General features: G+C 40.3%; 1 protein-coding gene across 1 annotated transcript in view; it reads left to right on the plus strand.

Annotated features, from left to right (window-relative positions):
* The window catches only part of LOC101679674 (glycine N-acyltransferase-like protein 3), a 34,145-nt gene extending 11,166 nt beyond the window's left edge, over positions 1–22,979 (plus strand). The window contains exons 4-6 of the mRNA XM_045071061.1: positions 612–738; positions 4,945–5,071; positions 21,415–22,979. Coding sequence (XP_044926996.1) covers positions 612–738; positions 4,945–5,071; positions 21,415–21,829 — 669 coding nt within the window. The 3' untranslated portion in view covers positions 21,830–22,979. The remainder of the gene's footprint in view (positions 1–611; positions 739–4,944; positions 5,072–21,414) is intronic.
* The last annotated feature ends 206 nt before the right edge of the window (positions 22,980–23,185 follow it).

The following is a 23,185-nucleotide window of genomic DNA, read 5'->3' on the forward strand; positions in this document are numbered from 1 at the left end:
GGGAGATTGAAAAAGATGACATCTGCCCCATTTTGCAAGGACAAAGAGCTCACGTCATCAAATGTGTTGCCCTTACCACATTAGGAAAGTTCTGAGAGTTCTAGTTAAATCTTGTTGGTGGTTCCATTAAGCTATACCATTTCCATTTTTTTAAAAAATATTTTATTTACTAAGATGCCTGGGTGGCTCAGTTGGTTAGGTGGCTGCCTTTAGCTCAGGTCATAATCCCAGCGTCCTGGGATGGAATCCTGCATCGGGCTCCTTGCTCAGCAGGGAGCCCTCTTCTCCCTCTGCCTCTGCTGCCATTCTGCCTGCCTGTGCTTGCTCTCTCTCTCTGACAAATAAATAAATAAATAAATAAATAAATAAATAAATAGATTAAAGTTTCCAAATACCAGAAGAATAATCAAGCAAAAGTATATCAAGCAAAATATCTGTTGCTTCCCTCACCAGAGTGTATTAGCCACATTCCTATCTAGCCATTGTTTATAGGTGGCTGATTGTGGCAGTAGGAATGATCTAAGCAAAGCTGTCAATGTACTTAATTTATCTAGTATTTGAGTTACCTAGAGGACATATTTATGTTTTTACAATTATGTCTTCTGTCCCAGGCTGAGACAGATAACCTGGACCATTATTCTAATGCCTATGCTGTGTTCTACAAGGATGTCAGGGCTTACCAACGCCTGTTGGAAGAACACGATGTTATCAACTGGGATCAAGTTCTTCAAATACAAGGTGAGATCAAGCACAGACACTAGGCAGTCTTCTTTTTCTCATTTTTGTCATATACATCAGATAGATATGATATCCGTTTCACATATATGATAATATATATACTTAAGTGCACAAATTCATAGATATACATTTTATATAGTTACAATTTTTATACTACAGTTTCCTAAAAACACTTGTTTTACTCCTAAAGAGGCGTGGCCATTGGGGTAAGTAGGCACCATTTAAATTGGGCTGCTTTCAAGTGACATTTTCCCCCCACTGTTACTGTAATTTCACAGCATATTTTTCTTTATTCCTTTAATCATTTCCTGTTCCAGTCTTTTAAAGTAACTCTAACTTAAGTGTAAGCCAATAAGTATAGGCTGCTTCTTTCTGAAGCAGCTGATTCTGGAAAGAGATAATTACCTGATTTGCATCGGATATCCTGGCATGATTTAGTAAGATAAGTGTATATCTGAGATCCAAGGAGATAATTGCATGGTTATAAATGCTAATGGAAGAACTTTTGGCCAGGACTGACCTATATTAAGAGTTTTTAATACTGTGTATAGACAATTTCAGCTTCAGTGGGTTACTTTTCCAACTTCTCATGATGACTGGTGAGATGATACAGTCAATGAAGTTCTTGTTTTTAACTGTTGCATTGAAAGTGAGTTCCTTGATCATTGTACAGGAAATCAGGGTCCCCCAGGTCAGAAATACAAAGTCTGGTAATTTTTTCCAGCAGCAAACAGCTGAAGCCCTCTCACAAGGAAGAAGCTCCTATCTACTTGCAAAGGATGACTAAGGCATATCATTACCTAAAGACTTGGGGTGTTTTATAACATCCCTTTGGAAATGCTCTCAAAGGCGTTATAGTGAAAGTTCTGAACAGTCTCTGACTTTTACAATTTTACCCCAGTTATGCTGATGAGACGTGAGACAGATTCTACCACTCACTTACCCAAACTAGCAAAATTTTCTCACCATTATTACTCGAGTGTGGATATAAGTAGATCTCTTCCTTGGTATGAAAAATCACAGCAATGATTGGACAGTCTGTGGTACCAGAGGACCCACTCTCCTCAAAGCACCTGCACCTACCATTAGGTTGAGAACATCCTTGCAATTGCCAGTATTTTTTTCCCCTAGCAGGCTGAGTTGTTAGTCATGAGTCAGTCTTAGTCATCTACATTGACACATCATCCTCCCTGAAGTTAGGTGGGGACAGATGCGAGTTAATAGTGCCTAAAATAGTGGTAAAGGCCCCTCTTTTAGCATCTAAGCAGTGTAGGCATTATCTCTGGCTTCTGATGTGGCCTCTCACCTATAGGCTTTGCTGGTAAGAACTATAATTTCCTTGGAATACAGAATAGCTTTTAAGAAGTCATCGGTATCTTTATTCATTTTAACCAAAGCACCTGAGGGCTCTTCCCATAACATCCCCAAATCATGAATGACTCCAAAAGCCAACTACTACCGTAGAAAAGGCCAGTCTTTCATCCTGCACCCCGAGTTACTGGTGGGGCTGCCTAGAAAGCCTACAAAAATTAGGCAATGGAGCGATGCCTGGGTCGCTCAGTCAGCTAAGCCGCTGCCTTCGCCTCAGGTCATGATCCTGGGGTCGTGGGATCAAGCCCCACATGAGGTTCCCTGCTCAGTGGGAAGTCTGCTTCTACCTCTCCCTCTGTTACTCCCCCTGCTTATGCTCTCTGTCTGTCAAATAAATAAATAAAATCTTTAAAAAATATTAGGCAATGGAGCTACTTCAATGCTGGGTGTTCAGAACAACGGTGCATTGTACACGGGGAAGCCTTTGTCATTTTTAACCTAAGAGCTGTCCATAAACAAGGTTAAATCAGGGTTCATCCACAGTAAGAGCCAAACTCTTTGTGTTGGCCATGAGAGGACAGGGAATGAAAAAAGCATACAGCCATCCAGATGGGCCAAACTCTTTTGTTCACTATTGGTTGCATGGATATGTGAAAGCTTGTTGACATGAAAACTAACCTAAAAGTTCCAGAATCTGGCTTGCTAGTACTGTGGTCCCATGAACTATGGTCCAATAAATGGTCTGAGTTCTGTCTTATCCAATTAGCAATGCCTCCCTTTCTAAGGAGGTGAGGTGAACAAAGGTAGGACAATAATAGTGAAGGTTTCTGATGTGAGCAAGGAGAAAATCATTTGTTAAAATGGTAATTGGTGTCAGGGACAGAGGGACATGGTCTAAAAACCATGGAGAGATCATCCACAAAATCCAAACTACAGAGATTCTACCCAGCAAACTGGATTCTTTAACAAATAAATGGAAAGAAGTTTTAAAGGATATGAAGGAGGGATAGGCATGTAAAGAAAAGCTGTGGATTAAAAGATCCACCAGACAGAAAGTGAACAAAATCTAACTATGGTGTTTAAGGCTCACCCTTGCATCATAAAACTTAAAACAGGGTTGTGATTGTCATTGGAAGGGGAGGTGAATCATGAGAGACTATGGACTCTGAAAAGCAATCTGAGGGTTTTGAAGTGGCGGGGGGGGTGGGAGGTCTGGGTACCAGGTGGTGGGTATTATAGAGGGCACAGATTGCATAGAGCACTGGGTGTGGTGAAAAAATAATGATATTGTCATGCTGAAAACAAATAAATTTAATAAAAAAAAGATAATAGTGGCTATTTTTAGTGGAGAGTGAGAGAATTGTGTTTAGGAGAATGGTAAATAGAAGGTGGTTAGTGAATTTCTTTTTTATGGCTTTAGTAGTAGATAAAATATGTAATAACGAAGGTACACATTTGGTTTTTTTAAGATTTTATTTATTTATTGGACACACAGAGAGAGCGCACACATAGGCAGAACAGCAGACAGAGGGAGAGGGAGAAGCAGGCTCCCCATTAGGCTGAAAGCCTGATGCAGGGCTTGATCCCAGGACCCTGACATCATGACTTGAGCTGAAGGTAGATACTTAACTGACTGAGCCACCCAGTTGCCTCAGTTATATATTTGTTTTATGTAGTTTACTCTATTATATCTTATGATTTTAAAAGTTTTTCAAGGGGTACCTGGGTGGCTTATTAGCTAAACGTCTGCCTTCAGCTCAGGTCATGATCTCTAAGTCCTGGGATCAAGGCCCACATCAGGCTCCCTGCTCAGCGGGGAGTCTGCTTTTCCCTCTCTATCTGCCCCTCTGCATACTTGTGCTCTCTTGAACGATGTTTTTCTCAGAGTCTCTTGAATTACTTCGATGTAATTCGGGTTTATAATGTGGGATTCTAGCCACAACTTCTGTAATTTCTAATAGTGTTAACTTGAAGAAACTACTTGGTTTTTCTAGACTTAACTCCCTGAGAAAGTAGCCAGTGCTCGGATTTCAGACTCTATTCAACATGATCTCCTATTCGTGTATTCATGTATTCTTCAACAGGAAGTGACTTACTGGAAGGAGGAAACAAGCTTTTAGACATGGATGGAAGTGGGAAACTCAATTTCCAGAGGATTCAATTAATCAGGACCCCTAGAAAGGATAGAGCTGATAGGATTTTGGAGAAATAGAGCAAGTCAGTTCTAAGTAAACAGAAGCTAACGTGCCATGTGATGAGCTCTATCAGAGACTGTACCATTCTTGGGTCTCATGCTGGTGCAGTGCCCAGCACAAGGTTTTACATACAAGTACTGAATGAAGATTTATAGATAACATCGTATAGCTGTGATAAATGAGTAGGATCCAAGTGAGTCATGTTTAGGATAAATCTCACCAATGCTAAATTTATACCTTGATATTTCTGCAATGGGCATCTAGGCAAGAGGCTAGAAGACTCTTTAAGTCAGAATGCCATGCCAACTAAATGTGAGTTCTCTTATGCTTCTAGCTGAATGGTAGATTGTAGACTTTGAGAGCTATACAATTTCTCTTACCTTAAGGAGTTTAGGAGTCGTCTAAGAAGTCAGAAGTCAAAAAAGTCCCCCCAGACAATTCCACATTCCTAACGGATATTCCCATCAGAAATGTTCATGGAAGATCATGATAGTGAGAAACAACACGATGGGGATCTGGAAATCCCATACAATGTTTGAGAATCAGGCCAGGAATCGCTGCAATAATTCATATATAGCTCTACAGGGGTTAGGATGATACGAGGTAGCAAACTGAGTGCGTAGTACAAAATACTGCGAAAAGTTTCCTTCCTGTGTTTTCAGATAAAATACCGTTTTTCATTATGTCTCTCCATATACAGGGCTGCAGAGTGAGTTACATGATGTTTCCAAAGCTGTTGCCAACTCAAAGCAGTTAGGTGTAAAGTTAACTTCCTTCAAGGCTCTTCAATTTTTCCCTCATCCGCTTCTGCCGGACACCAGTTTTCTGTACGTAGACTGAGTTCCTGCATGTGGGGCGGGACTTCCTGCACAGAAGTACAGAGAGGAGTACCTGAAACACTGACTGTTATTAAGGGATATTTGGGTCCCTTTGAGTAAGGCCACAGAATCCAGATACGTCTGTGTGTCATGAGTCCATGGGTCTGTGTGTGTGTATTTATTTTTCTGCTGTGCTTGACTGCTCCTAATTTCTTGCAAAATCAAATCCGTGTCTTTGTGCATAGTGATAAGTGAACTCAGGAGTCCTGTATTTTCACAGGAAAATCATTCCTTGGTATACTCCTCCTCCAAATAATTCAAAATAACCTTTCTTTGAGCCAAAAAGTGTTTTTTGCATGTTTCAGGGAAGTGGGTAAATGACTGATTTTATAGAGAGCTCTTATTTGTGGGGCACTGAATATTTTAAATACATTACCTCTTGAATCATTTCCACAACCCTACAAAGTACTGTATAATTACCTTTTTGAACAAAGTTGAAGTAACACATAGGAGAAAATTGTAGAGCTAAGAAATAATTCCTAATTCTGACTCAAGAATCCAATCTTCAGAAGACTTACTAGTGTAACCTGCATTCTTCTTAACGGGAGAGCCCCTGCTCTGACATTTGCTAGTTACCTTCCTTTCTGCTTAATCTTTCTGAGCCTTGATCAATTTCTTTTTTGGGGGGAAATTAACCTATAATATCTTCCTTACACATGTTTTGTAAACAAATGAAACATGGTATTTGAAAAGTACCTACCTCAATGAATGTTAATTTTTCTTCTAGGGAATATGTTGTAGGAATTTTTGAGCAAAAGAAGACTAAAGCTAAAGAAGAATGGGCACTATAAGTCACATAAAGCAATTGGACTTTATTTTTATTTCATTTCATTTTTTTCAGTTATTACAATTTTCAAGGACATACAAAGGCCGAGTGAGAGACTACAATAAGGAAAATCCCATCAATATATGGCTAATCTTGTTTCATCCATACCCCATTACTAACTAGTTTGAAGGAAATATCCCAGATATTATCCCATTATACTTAAGTATCTTACATATATTAATAAAAGATAAAGATTCTTAAAATAACAAACAAACAAACAAACAACAACACACTATACTAATATCACTCCTGTACAGAGGTTTCCAGGACCACCCATAAGCTTATTGATTGGCTAGAAGATCCCACAGAACTCAGCAGAGACAGGCTACAAAGCAAAATCAGCAGAGGAAAAAGGTGCATTGGCAAAATCCAGAGAAAACCAGGCACAAGCTTGCCAGAGCCCTCCCCAATGGAGTCACACAGGGCATACTTAAAGCAATAAGTTGTGACTACACATATAGGATTTTCTTTTATTGGAGGCATACTTTGCCTAGCACATAACAATTTTCTAGACTCCCAGAGGGAGAGCAGGTGTTCCGCATAAACCACACTGATTGCACAAACAGGTAGGCACGGTAAGTGCCAACTCCTATCAGTTCTGGGAACAGCAGGACTCCTGCAGAAATCCAAACTGCCAGCTCCCATCCAAGGGCCAAGCTGGCAAGCAGGCTTCTGTAAAGAAAGAGGCCTCAAGCTTGCTAGATCAACTCTGTGCTGTTTTAAAATTTGGTTAATAGTTAGTAATTACATTTCCCAAATTGATATAGTATTTTAACAGTTTATTTTGAATAAGCACCTAAATAAAGTTCATACATTGCAATTGGTTAATATCTCTCTTACATACAAGCTCCCCTTTCATATTTTTTATTTCTTCCATTACTTTTTGTTGAAGAAATCAGGCTATGTGTTTCGCCATCTTACTGTCACATCCCTGAGATGCTATTTAAAATTCTTTTCTAGCCCTAGTCAGGTCTTTTAAAATCAGATCTTGCTTTGAATTGCCCCCTTCTGCATAGGAAGATACTGTCTTTAACACCTAAGCAGTACCCGAATTTGTATATGCATTATTTTGGATATCCTGCCCTTCAGATATAAGGTCACAGTCACTAACTACTTCTGAAACAGTGCCTTAGCAATGTTTTTATTTGCAGTGTCTGTTTTCTTTCTTTCTTTCTTCTTCCTTCTTTTTGTTTTTTGTAGATTTTTATTTATTTATTTGACAGAGAGAGAGATCACAAGTAGGCAGAGAGGGGAAAGCAGGCTTCCCACTGAACAGAGAACCTGATGCCACCCAGTTAACCCTGCAGTGACATTTCTTTTTTTTTTTTTTTAATTTTTTAATTTTTTAATTTTTTATAAACATATTTTTATCCCCAGGGGTACAGGTCTGTGAATCACCAGGTTTACACACTTCACAGCACTCACCAAAGCACATACCCTCCCCAATGTCCATAATCCCACCCCCTTCTCCCAAAACCCTCCCCCCAGCAACCCTCAGTTTGTTTTGTGAGATTAAGAGTCACTTATGGTTTGTCTCCCTCCCTATCCCATCTTGTTTCATTGATTCTTCTCGTACCCACTTAAGCCCCCATGTTGCATCACCACTTCCTCATATCAGGGAGATCATATGATAGTTGTCTTTCTCTGCTTGACTTATTTCACTAAGCATGATACGCTCTAGTTCCATCCATGTTGTTGCAAATGGCAAGATTTCATTTCTTTTGATGGCTGCATAGTATTCCATTGTGTATATAAACCACATCTTCTTGATCCATTCATCTGTTGATGGACATCTAGGTTCTTTCCATAGTTTAGCTATTGTGGACATTGCTGCTATAAACATTCGGGTGCACGTGCCCCTTTGGATCACTACGTTTGTATCTTTAGGGTAAATACCCAATAGTGCGATTGCTGGGTCATAGGGCAGTTCTATTTTCAACATTTTGAGGAACCTCCATGCTGTTTTCCAGAGTGGCTGCACCAGCTTGCATTCCCACCAACAGTGGAGGAGGGTTCCCCTTTCTCCGCATCCTCACCAGCATCTGTCATTTCCTGACTTGTTTATTTTAGCCATTCTGACTGGTGTGAGGTGATATCGCATTGTGGTTTTGATTTGTATTTCCCTGATGCCGAGTGATATGGAGCACTTTTTCTTGTGTCTGTTGGCCATCTGGATGTCTTCTTTGCAGAAATGTATGTTCATGTCCTCTGCCCATTTCTTGATTGGATTATTTGTTCTTTGGGTGTTGAGTTTGCTAAGTTCTTTAAAGATTTTGGACACTAGTCCTTTATCTGATATGTCGTTTGCAAATATCTTCTCCCATTCTGTCAGTTGTCTTTTGATTTTGTTAACTGTTTCCTTTGCTGTGCAAAAGCTTTTGATCTTGATGAAATCCCAATAGTTCATTTTTTCCCTTGCTTCCCTTGCCTTTGGCGTTGTTCCTAGGAAGATTTTGAAGCGGCTGAGGTCGAAGAGATTGCTGCCTGTGTTCTCCTCAAGGATTTTGATGGATTCCTTTCGCACATTGAGGTCCTTCATCTATTTTGAGTCTATTTTTGTGTGTGGTGTAAGGAAATGGTCCAATTTCATTTTTCTGCATGTGGCTGTCCAATTTTCCCAGCACCATTTATTGAAGAGGCTGTCTTTTTTCCATTGGACATTCTTTCCTGCTTTGTCGAAGATTAGTTGACCATAGAGTTGAGGGTCTATTTCTGGGCTCTCTATTCTGTTCCATTGATCTATGGGTCTGTTTTTGTGCCAGTACCATGCTGTCTTGATGATGACACCTTTGTAATAGAGCTTGAAGTCTGGAATTGTGATGCCACCAACGTTGGCTTTCTTTTTCAATATCCCTTTGGCTATTCGAGGTCTTTTCTGGTTCCATATAAATTTTTGAATTATTTGTTCCATTTCTTTGAAAAAGATGGATGGTACTAAGATAGGAATTGCATTAAATGTGTAGATTGCTTTAGGTAGCATAGACATTTTCACAATATTTATTCTTCCAATCCAGGAGCATGGAACATTTTTCCATTTCTTTGTGTCTTCCTCAATTTCTTTCATGAGTACTTTATAGTTTTCTGATTATAGATTCTGTGTCTCTTCGGTTAGGTTTATTCCTAGGTATCTTATGGTTTTGGGTGCAATTGTAAATGGGATTAACTCCTTAATTTCTCTTTCTTCTGTCTTGCTGTTGGTGTAGTGAAATGCAACTGATTTCTGTGCATTGATTTTATATCCTGACACTTTACTGAATTCCTGTATAAGTTCTAGCAGTTTTGGTGTGGAGTCTTTTGGGTTTTCCACATATAGTATCATATCATCTGCAAAGAGTGATAATTTGACTTCTTCTTTGCCGATTTGGATGCCTTTAATTTCCTTTTGTTGTCTGATTGCTGAGGCTAGGACCTCTAGTACTATGTTGAATAGCAGTGGTGATAATGGACATCCCTGCCGTGTTCCTGACCTTAGCGGAAAAGCTTTCAGTTTTTCTCCATTGAGAATGATATTTGCGGTGGGATTTTCATAGATGGCTTTGATGATATTGAGGTATGTGCCCTCTATCCCTACACTTTGAAGAGTTTTGATCAGGAAGGGATGCTGTACTTTGTCAAATGCTTTTTTAGCATCTATTGAGAGTATCATATGGTTCTTGTTCTTTCTTTTATTGATGTGCTGTATCACATTGACTGATTTGTGGATGTTGAACCAACCTTGCAGCCCTGGAATAAATCCCACTTGGTCATGGTGAATAATCTTTTTAATGTACTGTTGAATCCTATTGGCTAGTATTTTGTTGAGTATTTTCGCATCTGTGTTCATCAAGGATATTGGTCTATAGCTCTCTTTTTTGGTGGGATCCTTGTCTGGTTTTAGGATCAAGGTAATGCTGGCCTCATAAAATGAGTTTGGAAGTTTTCCTTCCATTTCTATTTTTTGGAACAGTTTCAGGAGTATAGGAATTAGTTCTTCTTTAAATGTTTGGTAGAATTCCCCCGGGAAGCCGTCTGGCCCTGGGCTTTTGTTTGTTTGGAGATTTTTAATGACTGTTTCAATCTCCTTACTGGTTATGGATCTGTTCAGGCTTTCTATTTCTTCCTGGTTCAGTTGTGGTAGTTTATATGTTTCTAGGAATACATCCATTTCTTCCAGATTGTCAAATTTATTGGCATAGAGTTGCTCATAGTATCTTCTTATAATAGTTTGTATTTCTTTGGTGTTAGTTGTGATATCTCCTCTTTCATTCATGATTTTATTTATTTGGGTCCTTTCTCTTTTCTTTTTGATAAGTCGGGCCAGGGGTTTATCAATTTTATTAATTCTTTCAAAGAACCAGCTCCTACTTTCGTTGATTTGTTCTATTGTTTTTTTTGGTTTCTATTTCATTGATTTCTGCTCTGATCTTTATGATTTCTCTTCTCCTGCTGGGCTTAGGGTTTTTTTCTAGTTCTTTCTCCAGATCCTTTAGGTGTAGGGTTAGGTGTGTACCTGAGACCTTTCTTGTTTCTTGAGAAAGGCTTGTACCACTATATATTTTCCTCTCAGGACTGCCTTTGTTGTGTCCCACAGATTTTGAACCGTTGTATTTTCATTATCATTTGTTTCCATGATTTTTTTCAATTCTTCTTTAATTTCCCGGTTGACCCAATCATTCTTTAGAAGGATGCTGTTTAGTCTCCATGTATTTGGGTTCTTTCCAAACTTCCTTTTGTGGTTGAGTTCTAGCTTTAGAGCATTGTGGTATGAAAATATGCAGGGAATGATCCCAATCTTTTGATACCGGTTGAGTCCTGATTTAGGACCGAGGATGTGATCTATTCTGGAGAATGTTCCATGTGCACTAGAGAAGAATGTGTATTCTGTTGCTTTGGGCTGAAATGTTCTGAATATATCTGTGATGTCCATCTGGTCCAGTGTGTTGTTTAAGGCCTTTATTTCCTTGCTGATCTTTTGCTTGGATGATCTGTCCATTTCAGTGAGGGGAGTGTTAAAGTCCCCTACTATTATTGTATTATTGTTGATGTGTTTCTTTGATTTTGTTATTAATTGATTTATATAGTTGGCTGCTCCCACGTTGGGGGCATAGATATTTAAAATTGTTAGCTCTTCTTGTTGGACAGACCCTTTGAGTATGATATAGTGTCCTTCCTCATCTCTTATTATAGTTTTTGGCTTAAAATCTAATTGATCTGATATAAGGATTGCCACTCCTGCTTTCTTCTGATGTCCATTAGCATGGTAAATTCTTTTCCACTCCCTCACTTTAAATCTGCAGGTGTCTTCGGGCTTAAAATGAGTTTCTTGGAGGCAACATATAGATGGGTTTTGTTTTTTTATCCATTCTGATAGCCTGTGTCTTTTGACAGGGGCATTTAGCCCATTAACATTCAGGGTAACTATTGAGAGATATGAATTTAGGGCCATTGTATTGCCTGTAAGGTGACTGTTACTGTATATGGTCTCTGTTCCTTTCTGATCTACCACTTGTAGGCTCTCTCTTTGCTTAGAGGACCCCTTTCAATATTTCCTGTAGAGCTGGTTTGGTGTTTGCAAATTCTTTCAGTTTTTGTTTGTCCTGGAAGCTTTTAATCTCTCCTTCTATTTTCAATGATAGCCTAGCTGGATATAGTATTCTTGGCTGCATGTTTTTCTCGTTTAGTGCTCTGAAAATATCATGCCAGCTCTTTCTGGCCTGCCAGGTCTCTGTGGATAAGTCAGCTGCCAATCTAATATTTTTACCATTGTATGTTACAGACTTCTTTTCCCGGGCTGCTTTCAGGATTTTCTCTTTGTCACTGAGACTTGTAAATTTTACTATTAGTTGACGGGGTGTGGGCCTATTCTTATTGATTTTGAGGGGCGTTCTCTGAACCTCCTGTATTTTGATGCTCTTTCCCATTGCCATCTTGGGGAAATTCTCCCCAATAATTCTCTCCAAAATACCTTCTGCTCCCCTCTCTCTTTCTTCTTCTTCTGGAATCCCAATTATTCTAATGTTGTTTCATCTTATGTTGTCACTTATCTCTTGAATTCTCCCCTCGTGGTCCAGTAGCTGTTTGTCCCTCTTTTGCTCAGCTTCTTTATTCTCTGTCATTTGGTCTTCTATATCTCTAATTCTTTATTCTGCCTCATTTATCCTAGCAGTGAGAGCCTCCATTTTTTATTGTACCTCATTAATAGCTTTTTTTATTTCAACTTGGTTAGATTTTAGTTCTTTTATTTCTCCAGAAAGGGCTTTTATATCTCTCAAGGCGGTTCTCTCATATCTTCCATGCCTTTTTCGAGCCCGGCTAGAACCTTGAGAATTGTCATTCTGAACTCTAGATCTGACATATTACCGATGTCTGTATTGATTAGGTCCCTAGCCTTCGGTACTGCCTCTTGTTCTTTTTTTTGTGTTGAATTTTTCCGTCTTGTCATTTTGTCCAGATAAGAGTATATGAAGGGGCAAGTAAAATACTAAAAGGGTGGCAACAACCCCAGGAAAATATGCTTTAACCAAATTAGAAGAGATCCAAAATCGTGAGGGGGGAGAAAGGGGATAAAAAAAGGTTCAAAAAGGAAGAAATAAAGAAAAAAAAAGAAAAAAAATTAAAAAAAAAGAAAACACCTAAGAAAAATATAAAAAAGAAAATATATATATATTGATAAACTAGTAAATAATCGTTAAAAAAGAAAAAGGTAACAGTTAAAAAAAAATTTTACTCAAAGGCGAGAAAAAAAAGAAAAAAATTAAATTAACTGCAAGACTAAAAAAAATCACAGGGAAAAAGCCATGAGTTCCATGCTTGGCTTTCTCCTCCTCTGGAATTCTGCTGCTCTCCTTGGTATTGAAACCGCACTCCTTGGTAAGTGAACTTGGTCTCGCCTGGATTTCTTGTTCATCTTCTGGGGGAGGGGCCTGTTGTAGTGATTCTCAAGTGTCCGCCCCAGGCGGAATTACACCGCCCTTACCCAGGGCCGGGGAGAGTAATCTACTGGGGTTTGCTTTCAGAAGCTTTTGTTTCCTGAGTGCTTTCCGTAGAGTTCCGGAGGACGGGAATACAAATGGCGGCCTCCTGGTCTCTGGCCCGGAGGAGCCAAGAGCCCAGGGCAGCACTCCTCAGTGTGCCCTCAGAGAACAGCGCCCAGGTACTCCCGTCTGCCTGACCTCCGGCCGCGCTCTGAGCTCACTGAGCCTGCGACCGGTTCAAGGTAACACCGAGCTGTGAGCTTACTGTCGGCTCTGTCTCTGTAGCCGGCTTTCCTGTTCCAATACCCGCAAGCTCTGCGACACTCAGACACCCCCGATCCTTCTGTGACCCTGCGGGACCTGAGGCCACACTGACCCCGTGTGGGCTTTGCCCCGGGTAGCCTCTGGAGCGATGTCCCTCAGCGGAACAGACTTTTAAAAGTCCTGATTTTGTGCGCAGTTGCTCCGCCACTTGCTGGGAGCCGGACCCTCCCCCCGGGGTCTCTCTTCCCGTCGCTTTGGATTCACTTCTCCGCCGGTCCTACCTTTCAGAAAGTGGTTGTTTTTCTGTTTCCAGAATTGCTGTTCTTCTTCTCTTCGATCTGCCGATGGATTTTCAGGTATTTGCAAACTTTAGATAAGCTATCTAGCTGATCTCCGGCTAGCTGAAGTAGTCTCAGCCTGCTACTTCTCTGCCATCTTGACTCCTCCTCCTGCAGTGACATTTCTGCATGAGGCTTCTTTGCCTCAGGATTTTCAGTCTTTGTTCATTGTCAAAAATAAGAAATTCTATCAAGACCATGATTGCTTGCATTTTTTTTAAACCCTCCTTAGTGGTTAGATTATTGTCCCAGTGCCAGAGCCTGCAGTATGCCTAGAATGTCAGCTAATTGTATAACCATTAATAAAAAGAAAACACAAAGTGTACCTTATAATGATCGTAACATGAATGACATTAGCTGCTATGGGGGATGGTCTTATGATACTGATCATTTCAAGAATGAAAGCAAATTCTAGGGGCACCTGGGTGGCTCAGTGGGTTAATCCTCTGCCTTCGGCTCAGGTCATGACCTCAGGGTCCAAGAATTGAGCCCCCCATTGGGCTCTCTGCTCAGCAGGGAGCCTCCTTCCCCTTCTCTCTCTGCCTCCCTATCTGCCTACTTTGATCTCTCTACCAAATAAATAAAAAAATAACTCTTAAAAAAAATAAATGAAAGCAAATTCAGAAGCAAAACCAGCACCATAGGCTTTCAACTAAGTAATCCATCACAGTTCTTAGAAATTGCAACAATTCCTGGGGGGGAGGAGTCAAGATGGCGGAGAAGTAGCAAGCTGAGACTGCTTCAGCTAGCCGGAGATCAGCTAGATAGCTTATCTAAAGATTGCAAACACCTGAAAATCCATCGGCAGATCGAAGAGAAGAAGAACAGCAATTCTGGAAACAGAAAATCAACCACTTTCTGAAAGGTAGGACCGGCGGAGAAGTGAATCCAAAGCGACGGGAAGATAGACCCCGGGGGGAGGGGCCGGCTCCCGGCAAGCGGCGGAGCAACCGCGCACAAAATCAGGACTTTTAAAAGTCTGTTCCGCTGAGGGACATCGCTCCAGAGGCTAAACCGGGGCGAAGCCCACGCGGGGTCAGCGTGGCCTCAGGTCCCGCAGGGTCACAGAAGGATCGGGGGTGTCTGAGTGTCGCAGAGCTTGCGGGTATTGGAACGGGAAAGCCGGCTACAGAGACAGAGCTGACAGTAAGCTCGCAGCTCCGTGTTACCTTGAAACCGGTCGCAGGCTCGGTGAGCTCGGAGCGCGGCCGGAGGTCAGGCAGACGGGAGTGACTGGGCGCTGTTCTCTGAGGGCGCACTGAGGAGTGGGGCCCTGGGCTCTCGGCTCCTCCGGGCCGGAGACCAGGAGGCCGCCATTTGTATTCCCGTCCTCCGGAACTCTACGGAAAGCGCTCAGGGAACAAAAGCTCCTGAAAGCAAACCCGAGCGGATTACTCACCCCGGCCCGGGTAAGGGCGGTGTAATTCCGCCTGGGGCAAAGACACTTGAGAATCACTACAACAGGCCCCTCCCCCAGAAGATCAACAAGAAATCCAGCCGAGACCAAGTTCACCTACCAAGGAGTGCGGTTTCAATACCAAGGAGAGCAGCAGAATTCCAGAGGAGGAGAAAGCCAAGCACGGAACTCATGGCTTTTTTCCTGTGATTTTTTTTAGTCTTGCAGTTAATTTAATTTTTTCGTTTTCATTTTTTTTTTCTTTTTTTTTTTTTCTCGCCTTCGGGTAAAATTTTTTTTTTTTTAACTGTTACCTTTTTCTTTTTTAACGATTTTTTACTAGTTTATCTAATATATATATATATATATATATTTTTTTTTTTTTTACATTTTTCTTAGGTGTTTTCTTTTTTTAAAATTCTTTTCTTTTCTTTTCTTTTTTTTTTTTTTTTTTCTTTTTTCTCTCTTCCTTTTTGAACCTCTTTTTATCCCCTTTCTCCCCACTCACGATTTTGGATCTCTTCTAATTTGGTTAAAGCATATTTTCCTGGGGTTGTTGCCACCCTTTTAGTATTTTACTTGCCCCTTCATTTACTCTTATCTGGACAAAATGACAAGACGTAAAAATTCAACACAAAAAAAAGAACAAGAGGCAGTACCGAAGGCTAGGGACCTAATCAATACAGACATCGGTAATATGTCAGATCTAGAGTTCAGAATGACAATTCTCAAGGTTCTAGCCGGGCTCGAAAAAGGCATGGAAGATATTAGAGAAACCCTCTCGAGAGATCTAAAAGCCCTTTCTGGAGAAATAAAAGAACTAAAATCTAACCAAGTTGAAATCAAAAAAGCTATTAATGAGGTGCAATCAAAAATGGAGGCTCTCACTGCTAGGATAAATGAGGCAGAAGAAAGAATTAGTGATATAGAAGACCAAATGACAGAGAATAAAGAAGCTGATCAAAAGAGGGACAAACAGCTACTGGACCACGAGGGGAGAATTCGAGAGATAAGTGACACCATAAGACGAAACAACATTAGAATAATTGGGATTCCAGAAGAAGAAGAAAGTGAGAGGGGAGCAGAAGGTATACTGGAGAGAATTATTGGGGAGAATTTCCCCAAGATGGCAATGGGAAAGAGCATCAAAATACAGGAGGTTCAGAGAACGCCCCTCAAAATCAATAAGAATAGGCCCACACCCCGTCAACTAATAGTAAAATTTACAAGTCTCAGTGACAAAGAGAAAATCCTGAAAGCAGCCCGGGAAAAGAAGTCTGTAACATACAATGGTAAAAATATTAGATTGGCAGCTGACTTATCCACAGAGACCTGGCAGGCCAGAAAGAGCTGGCATGATATTTTCAGAGCACTAAACGAGAAAAACATGCAGCCAAGAATACTATATCCAGCTAGGCTATCATTGAAAATAGAAGGAGAGATTAAAAGCTTCCAGGACAAACAACAACTGAAAGAATTTGCAAATACCAAACCAGCTCTACAGGAAATCTTGAAAGGGGTCCTCTAAGCAAAGAGAGAGCCTACAAGTGGTAGATCAGAAAGGAACAGAGACCATATACAGTAACAGTCACCTTACAGGCAATACAATGGCACTAAATTCATATCTCTCAATAGTTACCCTGAATGTGAATGGGCTAAATGCCCCTGTCAAAAGACACAGGGTATCAGAATGGATAAAAAAACAAAACCCATCTATATGTTGCCTCCAAGAAACACATTTTAAGCCCGAAGACACCTCCAGATTTAAAGTGAGGGGGTGGAAAAGAATTTACCATGCTAATGGACATCAGAAGAAAGCAGGAGTGGCAATCCTTATATCAGATCAATTAGATTTTAAGCCAAAGACTATAATAAGAGATGAGGAAGGACACTATATCATACTCAAAGGGTCTGTCCAACAAGAAGATTTAACAATTTTAAATATCTATGCCCCCAATGTGGGAGCAGCCAACTATATAAACCAATTAATAACAAAATCAAAGAAACACATCAACAATAATACAATGATAGTAGGGGACTTTAACACTCCCCTCACTGAAATGGACAGGTCATCCAAGCAAAAGATCAGCAAGGATATAAAGGCCTTAAATGACACACTGGACCAGATGGACATCACAGATATATTCAGAATATTTCATCCCAAAGCAACAGAATACACATTCTTCTCTAGTGCACATGGAACATTCTCCAGAATAGATCACATCCTCGGTCCTAAATCAGGACTCAACCGGTATCAAAAGATTGGGATCATTCCCTGCATATTTTCAGACCACAATGCTCTAAAGCTAGAACTCAACCACAAAAGGAAGTTTGGAAAGAACCCAAATACATGGAGACTAAACAGTATCCTTCTAAAGAATGAATGGGTCAACCGGGAAATTAAAGAAGAATTGAAAAAAATCATGGAAACAAATGATAATGAAAACACAACGGTTCAAAATCTGTGGGACACAACAAAGGCAGTCCTGAGAGGAAAATATATAGCGGTACAAGCCTTTCTCAAGAAACAAGAAAGGTCTCAGGTACACAACCTAACCCTACACCTAAAGGAGCTGGAGAAAGAACAAGAAAGAAACCCTAAGCCCAGCAGGAGAAGAGAAATCATAAAGATCAGAGCAGAAATCAATGAAATAGAAACCAAAAAAACAATAGAACAAATCAACGAAACTAGGAGCTGGTTCTTTGAAAGAATTAATAAAATTGATAAACCCCTGGCCCGACTTATCAAAAAGAAAAGAGAAAGGACCCAAATAAATAAAATCATGAATGAAAGAGGAGAGATCACAACTAACACCAAAGAAATACAAACTATTATAAGAACATACTATGAGCAACTCTACGGCAATAAATTTGACAATCTGGAAGAAATGGATGCATTCCTAGAAACATATAAACTACCACAACTGAACCAGGAAGAAATAGAAAGCCTGAACAGACCCATAACCAGTAAGGAGATTGAAACAGTCATTAAAAATCTCCAAACACACAAAAGCCCAGGGCCAGACGGCTTCCCGGGGGAATTCTACCAAACATTTAAAGAAGAACTAATTCCTATTCTCCTGAAACTGTTCCAAAAAATAGAAATGGAAGGAAAACTTCCAAACTCATTTTATGAGGCCAGCATCACCTTGATCCCAAAACCAGACAAGGATCCCACCAAAAAAGAGAGCTATAGACCGATATCCTTGATGAACACAGATGCGAAAATACTCAACAAAATACTAGCCAATAGGATTCAACAGTACATTAAAAAGATTATTCACCACGACCAAGTGGGATTTATTCCAGGGCTGCAAGGTTGGTTCAACATCCGCAAATCAGTCAATGTGATACAACACATCAATAAAAGTAAGAACAAGAACCATATGATACTCTCAATAGATGCTGAAAAAGCATTTGACAAAGTACAACATCCCTTCCTGATCAAAACTCTTCAAAGTGTAGGGATAGAGGGCACATACCTCAATATCATCAAAGCCATCTATGAAAAACCCACCGCAAATATCATTCTCAATGGAGAAAAAACTGAAAGCTTTTCCGCTAAGGTCAGGAACACGGCAGGGATGTCCATTATCACCACTGCTATTCAACATCGTACTAGAGGTCCTAGCCTCAGCAATCAGACAACAAAAGGAAATTAAAGGCATCCAAATCGGCAAAGAAGAAGTCAAATTATCACTCTTCGCAGATGATATGATACTATATGTGGAAAACCCAAAAGACTGCACTCCAAAACTGCTAGAACTTATACAGGAATTCAGTAAAGTGTCAGGATATAAAATCAATGCACAGAAATCAGTTGCATTTCTCTACACCAACAGCAAGACAGAAGAAAGAGATATTAAGGAGTCAATCCCATTTACAATTGCATCCAAAACCATAAGATACCTAGGAATAAACCTAACCAAAGTGACACAGAATCTATACTCAGAAAACTATAAAGTACTCATGAAAGAAATTGAGGATGACACAAAGAAATGGAAAAATGTTCCATGCTCCTGGATTGGAAGAATAAATATTGTGAAAATGTCTATGCTACCTAAAGCAATCTACACATTTAATGCAATTCCTATCAAAGTACCATCCATCTTTTTCAAAGAAATGGAACAAATAATTCTAAAATTTATATGGAACCAGAAAAGACCTCGAATAGCCAAAGGGATATTGAAAAAGAAAGCCAACGTTGGTGGCATCACAATTCCGGACTTCAGGCTCTATTACAAAGCTGTCATCATCAAGACAGCATGGTACTGGCACAAAAACAGACACATAGATCAATGGAACAGAATAGAGAGCCCAGAAATAGACCCTCAAATCTATGGTCAACTAATCTTCGACAAAGCAGGAAAGAATGTCCAATGGAAAAAAGACAGCCTTTTCAATAAATGGTGCTGGGAAAATTGGACAGCCACATGCAGAAAAATGAAATTGGACCATTTCCTTACACCACACACAAAAATAGACTCAAAATGGATGAAGGACCTCAATGTACGAAAGGAATCCATCAAAATCCTTGAGGAGAACACGGGCAGCAACCTCTTCGACCTCTGCCGCAGCAACATCTTCCTAGGAACAACGCAAAAGGCAAGGGAAGCAAGGGCAAAAATGAACTATTGGGATTTCATCAAGATCAAAAGCTTTTGCACAGCAAAGGAAACAGTTAACAAAATCAAAAGACAACTGACAGAATGGGAGAAGATATTTGCAAACGACATATCAGATAAAGGACTAGTGTCCAGAATCTATAAAGAACTTAGCAAACTCAACACCCAAAGAACAAATAATCCAATCAAGAAATGGGCAGAAGACATGAACAGACATTTCTGCAAAGAAGACATCCAGATGGCCAACAGACACATGAAAAAGTGCTCCATATCACTCGGCATCAGGGAAATACAAATCAAAACCACAATGAGATATCACCTCACACCAGTCAGAATGGCTAAAATCAACAAGTCAGGAAATGACAGATGCTGGCGAGGATGCGGAGAAAGGGGAACCCTCCTACACTGTTGGTGGGAATGCAAGCTGGTGCAGCCACTCTGGAAAACAGCATGGAGGTTCCTCAAAATGTTGAAAATAGAACTGCCCTATGACCCAGCAATTGCACTATTGGGTATTTACCCTAAAGATACAAATGTAGTGATCCAAAGGGACACATGCACCCGAATGTTTATAGCAGCAATGTCCACAATAGCCAAACTATGGAAAGAACCTAGATGTCCATCAACAGATGAATGGATCAAGAAGATGTGGTATATATACACAATGGAATACTATGCAGCCATCAAAAGAAATGAAATCTTGCCATTTGCAACAACATGGATGGAACTAGAGCGTATCATGCTTAGCGAAATAAGTCAAGCAGAGAAAGACAACTATCATATGATCTCCCTGATATGAGGAAGTGGTGATGCAACATGGAGGCTTAAGTGGGTAGAAGAATAAATGAAACAAGATGGGATTGGGAGGGAGACAAACCATAAGTGACTCTTAATCTCACAACAAACTGAGGGTTGCCGGGGGGAGGGGGTTTGGGAGAAGGGGGTGGGATTATGGACATTGGGGAGGGTATGTGATTTGGTGAGTGCTGTGAAGTGTGTAAACCTGGTGATTCACAGACCTGTACCCCTGGGGATAAAAATATATGTTTATAAAAAATAAAAAATTAAAAAAAAAAAAAAAAAAAAAAAAAAAAGAAATTGCAACAATTCCTATCCTTCTTTATCTCAATACCATGAGCTTTTAGACCTTTTCCCAGACCTTTTAGGGGAAGGTCTAGAAGGACTGGCATTTCTTTTATTTAAAATTTTTTTTAAGTTTTTATTAATTTATTTAACAGAGAAAGATCACAAGTAGGCAGAGAGGCAGGCAGAGAGAGAGGAGGAAGCAGACTCCCTGCTGAGCAGAGAGCCTGATGTGGGGCTTGATCCCAGGACCCTGAGATCATGACCACAGCCAAAGGTAGAGCCTTTAACCCACTGAGCCACCCAGGTGCCCAGGACTGGCATTTCTTGAGCATCTATACATGCTTAGAATGTTAAGCAATCTATGCTTTTTCCCAGGCCATGGATGCATAAAGATACAGTTCTAGTCTAATACTTTTTTTTTTAAACCAAGGAAAATATTAGGGGCCCAAGAATGTGGACTTGTTCAAGGCTTCAGAGAGGGTGTCAACTAGTTTGAGAACTGTTTTACAGAAAAATGAAATACTTGCCCTAATCTATATGAAGGTGAAAAGAAATGGGCATAAAATGAGTAGGAAAGACTTTAATTTCTTATAATTAGGATTTTCTCCCATCAGAAATGTAACCCTGAAAGATGTTCATAAGTGGGAAGAGATGGATAGATTCCAATTCATTGAAAATATTTTGGTATTGGCTAAATACACCTCTGGAATTGTTTCTTAGTTTGAATCAGTGCAAGAAGAAAAGTAGCTGGTTGTAGTCCTAGGACCCCGCGTTCACATTTCTTCTCGTGTTGTTTCCTTCTAGAAAGGGCTCTGCCCCACGACTAACTTACCTGAATGTTGCTGATGCTGATCTACTTAACCGGACTTGGTCTAGGGGCGGCAATGAACAGTGTCTCCGGTATATCACGAAACTCATCTCTTGCTTCCCCAGTGTATGTGTCCGGGATGACAAGGGAAACCCGGTCTCTTGGTCTCTTACAGACCAGTTTGCCACCATGTGCCATGGCTATACTCTGCCAGAGCATCGCAGGAAAGGTTACAGCCAGCTGGTGTTCCTCACACTGGCCAGGAAGTTGCAAAGCCGGGGATTCCCCTGTCAGGGCAACGTCCTAGATGACAACACAGCATTTATAGGCCTCCTGAAGAATCTCCACGTTGAGTTCTTGCCCTGTAACTATCATAGGCTTATTCTTACCCCTGCAGCTTTCTCTGGCTAAGTTTACCTCTAGCCCATTGGAACGCCAGGAATTTCTTCCTTTCCTTGAACATAAGTACACTCCTTAGCTGGCAATGAAGGGAATGTTCCAACTGGAATCAGAAGAATTGAAAAGCGCCTGGAGATGAAATGCATCATCAGCCTGAGAAGCCTGCCTTCTACCTGCATCAGGGTTCTACAGGAAATAACCAGGGGCCAGAGACAGCAATGGCTGAGAGGAGGATAATTATCTTCCTTTGGGATGTACCGCAGGAAAAAGGTTCTAAAGCCAGCAGTTCTCAGCCCAGTTATAGAAATGACTGCATGAGAACAGTGACTTAACACAGGAGCATGTGGCTCCTGCTTCCTTATTGCTGCCTAGGTTTCTGCTCTGGGTGGTCACAGCCACATCAGCTCCCCGCTACCGTAAATAACACACCCCCAGCCTGCTGCGATGTCTCTCTAAACTCTTCCTACCACTTCTGATCCAGCTTCTCTGTAGAATACCCTGCTATTTCCCCTTTAATGACTGGTTTTCCACTTCTGCTCACAACTCAAGCCTATCGCCTTCCCTGGGGAATGTTCCAATGCAGTGGTTCTCACATTTTCATGCACTTCTAAATTACCTTGGAGGGCAGATTGCAACACAGACCGTGGAGCCTCTTTCCCCACAACCCCTGATTCAGTAAGTCTGAGGTAGGGCCTGAGAATTGGCATTTCTAAAAAGTACCTACTGCTCAGTGGTCATGGATGGAAGAAAGAAGATACAGGCATTTTAAATGCTAGAAACAGATGGTGTCAGCATAGGACTGAACCTTACCTATCACCTATTTCCAGCTTCCTTGTCTATAATCTGCTTTCTCATAAGAATTTAAGGTACATCTATAGGTGTGAATGTGGGTATACAGATGCACACATAAACGTACTCTCATAGATTCATTAATACATATATACATTTTTTCATATTTTATATATGCATATGTATAAACTCCGAATTCTGATAAGATAATAAACTTTAATTTATTGCATATGAAAAATTGAAGGCTCAGGGAAAATAAATGACTTTTTAAAGATAATACAACTGCTGTTAGACATTGAACCAGTATGCTGTCATTTTGATTTCAATCTATTTTTTTGGTTACTAAATCATGTATCTTTTCTGTAAAGGAAATTAAATGTCTAAATAATTAAATAAATATCATCAGCCTTTTATCCTGAAGTTCGTTTTTTTTTTTTTAATTTGGGTTTCAGTTTCTTTTGTGTATATCTATCTTTCAAGGATTGCAAAGGAAGAAATATGCATCACCAGCTAACTGTGTCCTTCCATTTACAACAAAAGCAGGCACAGACTGAATGGTCAGATTGGTCTAGTTTGTAT

The sequence above is a fragment of the Mustela putorius genome, unplaced genomic scaffold (assembly GCF_011764305.1).
Source record: "Mustela putorius furo isolate JIRA1106 unplaced genomic scaffold, ASM1176430v1.1 tig00003983_pilon_pilon_pilon, whole genome shotgun sequence".
NCBI classification, from domain to species: Eukaryota; Metazoa; Chordata; class Mammalia; order Carnivora; family Mustelidae; genus Mustela; species Mustela putorius.